This window comes from Acanthisitta chloris, unplaced genomic scaffold (assembly GCF_000695815.1).
Source record: "Acanthisitta chloris isolate BGI_N310 unplaced genomic scaffold, ASM69581v1 scaffold22185, whole genome shotgun sequence".
NCBI classification, from domain to species: Eukaryota; Metazoa; Chordata; class Aves; order Passeriformes; family Acanthisittidae; genus Acanthisitta; species Acanthisitta chloris.
In genome coordinates, this window is record NW_008672428.1 from 14,403 (window position 1) to 16,607 (window position 2,205).

At 62.0% G+C, this 2,205-nt stretch overlaps 1 protein-coding gene across 1 annotated transcript in view; it reads right to left on the reverse strand.

Moving 5' to 3' along the window:
- The window catches only part of MOV10 (Mov10 RISC complex RNA helicase), a gene marked incomplete at its 5' end in the record, with an annotated part of 5,990 nt that overhangs the window by 2,297 nt on the left and 1,488 nt on the right, over positions 1-2,205 (reverse strand). Inside the window, 9 exons of the mRNA XM_009074525.1 lie at positions 30-133; positions 214-375; positions 458-605; positions 688-864; positions 987-1,141; positions 1,221-1,374; positions 1,463-1,585; positions 1,801-2,041; positions 2,121-2,199. Coding sequence (XP_009072773.1) covers positions 30-133; positions 214-375; positions 458-605; positions 688-864; positions 987-1,141; positions 1,221-1,374; positions 1,463-1,585; positions 1,801-2,041; positions 2,121-2,199 — 1,343 coding nt within the window. The remainder of the gene's footprint in view (positions 1-29; positions 134-213; positions 376-457; positions 606-687; positions 865-986; positions 1,142-1,220; positions 1,375-1,462; positions 1,586-1,800; positions 2,042-2,120; positions 2,200-2,205) is intronic.

Consider the following 2,205-nt stretch of genomic DNA (forward strand, 5'->3'; position numbering starts at 1 on the left):
ATGCTGAGGACAACCCCAGCCCCTCTGACCTTCCTGCTGTCACCAGTGTGGTGATGAGGATCCGGTAGCGCCCCAGGTGCTCTTTGCTCGGGTACACATAGCTGCTCTGATCATCGTCCCAGTTGCAGCAGGGCTGGAACACAGGCATTGGGTGAGGTCCCTCTCTCCTGGAGGGCTGCCAGCCCAGCTGTGCCGTGGGGTGCAGGGACCTACCCTGATATCAGCAGGCACCTCCTGGTAGCTCCTGGAGCTGGCAATAAGCCTGTAGACGTACCGAGGGGCGATGTCCGTGATAAGGCGCTGGCACAGCAGGTCAGCAGCACTGTTGGAAGGGGCACAGGCCAAGATCCGTGCGTCCTTGAAGCACGTCCACACCTGCGTGGGAGGAGGAGGAGGTGACAGCACTGACCCCATGGCCAGCAATGCCTGGGGCTGTGCCAGGGCACCAGCTGCTCACCTGTTTGATGGCCTCCACTACAGTGACTGTTTTGCCAGTGCCAGGGGGGCCGAAGATGAGGTATGGGGCTGGTCGGGACATCCCCGACACGATCTGGGTCACAGCTCTGCACTGCTCCTCGTTCGCCTGCAGCCTGCGGTCGAACCACCTGCGGGAGCAGAGACTGAGCTCTGGGTCCCTGTCCCCTCAATCCCCTCAGACCCTCCCACCCTTCGGGCACGGGGACTCACTTGGGCTGGAAGTTGCCTGAGACCAGGGACTTTTGGCAGGAGGCAGTGGGGAAGAGCAGGCTGGACAAGCCGTGGCGCATGGCCAGGTCTGCAGCCCTGTGCTGCACCTGCAGTGGCAGCCGGTTGAAGGTGAAGGTCACGTCAAACTTCATGTTCTTCACAAACTTCTCCTGCAGCCTGGGAAGGAACAGTGTGAGCAGGGCACAGGGACACTCTCCCACACCCTCCCTGGCCCTTCCCAGCCTATTCCTGGCCTTTGGCATCTCTGAGCGGGGCTGCTGGGGCTGGACACCACTCACTTGGAGGAGAAGCCCAGCCTGACCCTCTCCAGCTCCACTCTGTGCACGTAGCCCTTGTACTGGACGCGTGGAGAACGGTCCCGCTCGCTGCTCAGGTGGGCAAAGAGGTGATCCCCCCTCAGCACGGACGGGCGGTTCTCGGCCACGCCGGGCACCTGTGCCAAATGGTTGGCATGATTCAGACACCCTGGGAGCCCCAGCACCCCTCCCAACCCCCTGGATTCCCCTACATACATGGAGGACCAGCAGTGCCCTCTCCTGCACCATGGTCACATCCTGCATGTCGTAGCGCCGGATGTCCACCTCCATCTGGATCTCCTCCAGGTGCAGCAGCAGCTGGAACTTTTTTTGGTAGTTCTCAATCTGCAGAGGTGCCTCCAGCAGTGATCTGCAGGCAGCAGGGATGGCACCATGCCCCAGGGACACCTGGGCCCTCAAGGAACACCTCGAGGTTGTTCCCAGCCCTCGGCACTCACCGCATGGAAGCATAGCTGGAGCTGCCACTGGTGTTGGGGCCGAGCAGGATTGTGTCCTTCAGTGTCTTTGGGTAGTGGTAGGAGCCAAGAGGCTCTTCCCTCTCTAGTTTGTTTTCCAGGGAGCTGGATGGAGGGGACAGCAGTGCTGCAGGGACCGTAGGGCTGGGCTCCCCCCAGGCCACGATCACCCCAGAAAGCAGAGTGTCCCCAGCCCTGCTGTCCCCAGCCATCACATGGGGATGAAGCAATGTCCCAGGGCTCCAGACAGCTGCGTCCCAAGGAGCTGAGCCGTGTCCCAGCCAGAGAGCAGGATGGCAGCAGGTGGCTCTGCCACGTACCTGTCAGGGGGGACGCCGTCCTCGGTGATGACGGTGACAGGTTGATGTAGGCTGGCCTGGTAAGGCTGGAAAGGTGCTGAGGGTCCCAGGTCCTTGGCCAGTTGGCTCTCAGCAACGGCAGAGACATTGCGTGAGATGCTGAAGGGCTCAGCTGGCTCCTTGGTGAACTCAAAGACCAGCAGGGCATTGAAGAACCCATTGCAGGTGGCCAGGCACCGCACCTGGATGGGGTATGTGCTGTCTGTGGGGCGAAGAGGTAAGAGTTGGGTCCTGCATCCCCTCCAGCAGGGCAGGGGATCGGGCAGGGGGTGAGACCCTACCTGGACGCAGCACCAGGGACTGGCCCTGCATCGCCCCTAGCTCGTCGGTGAAGGAGAGCTCCGGTGACCGATGGTGTGGCTGGCA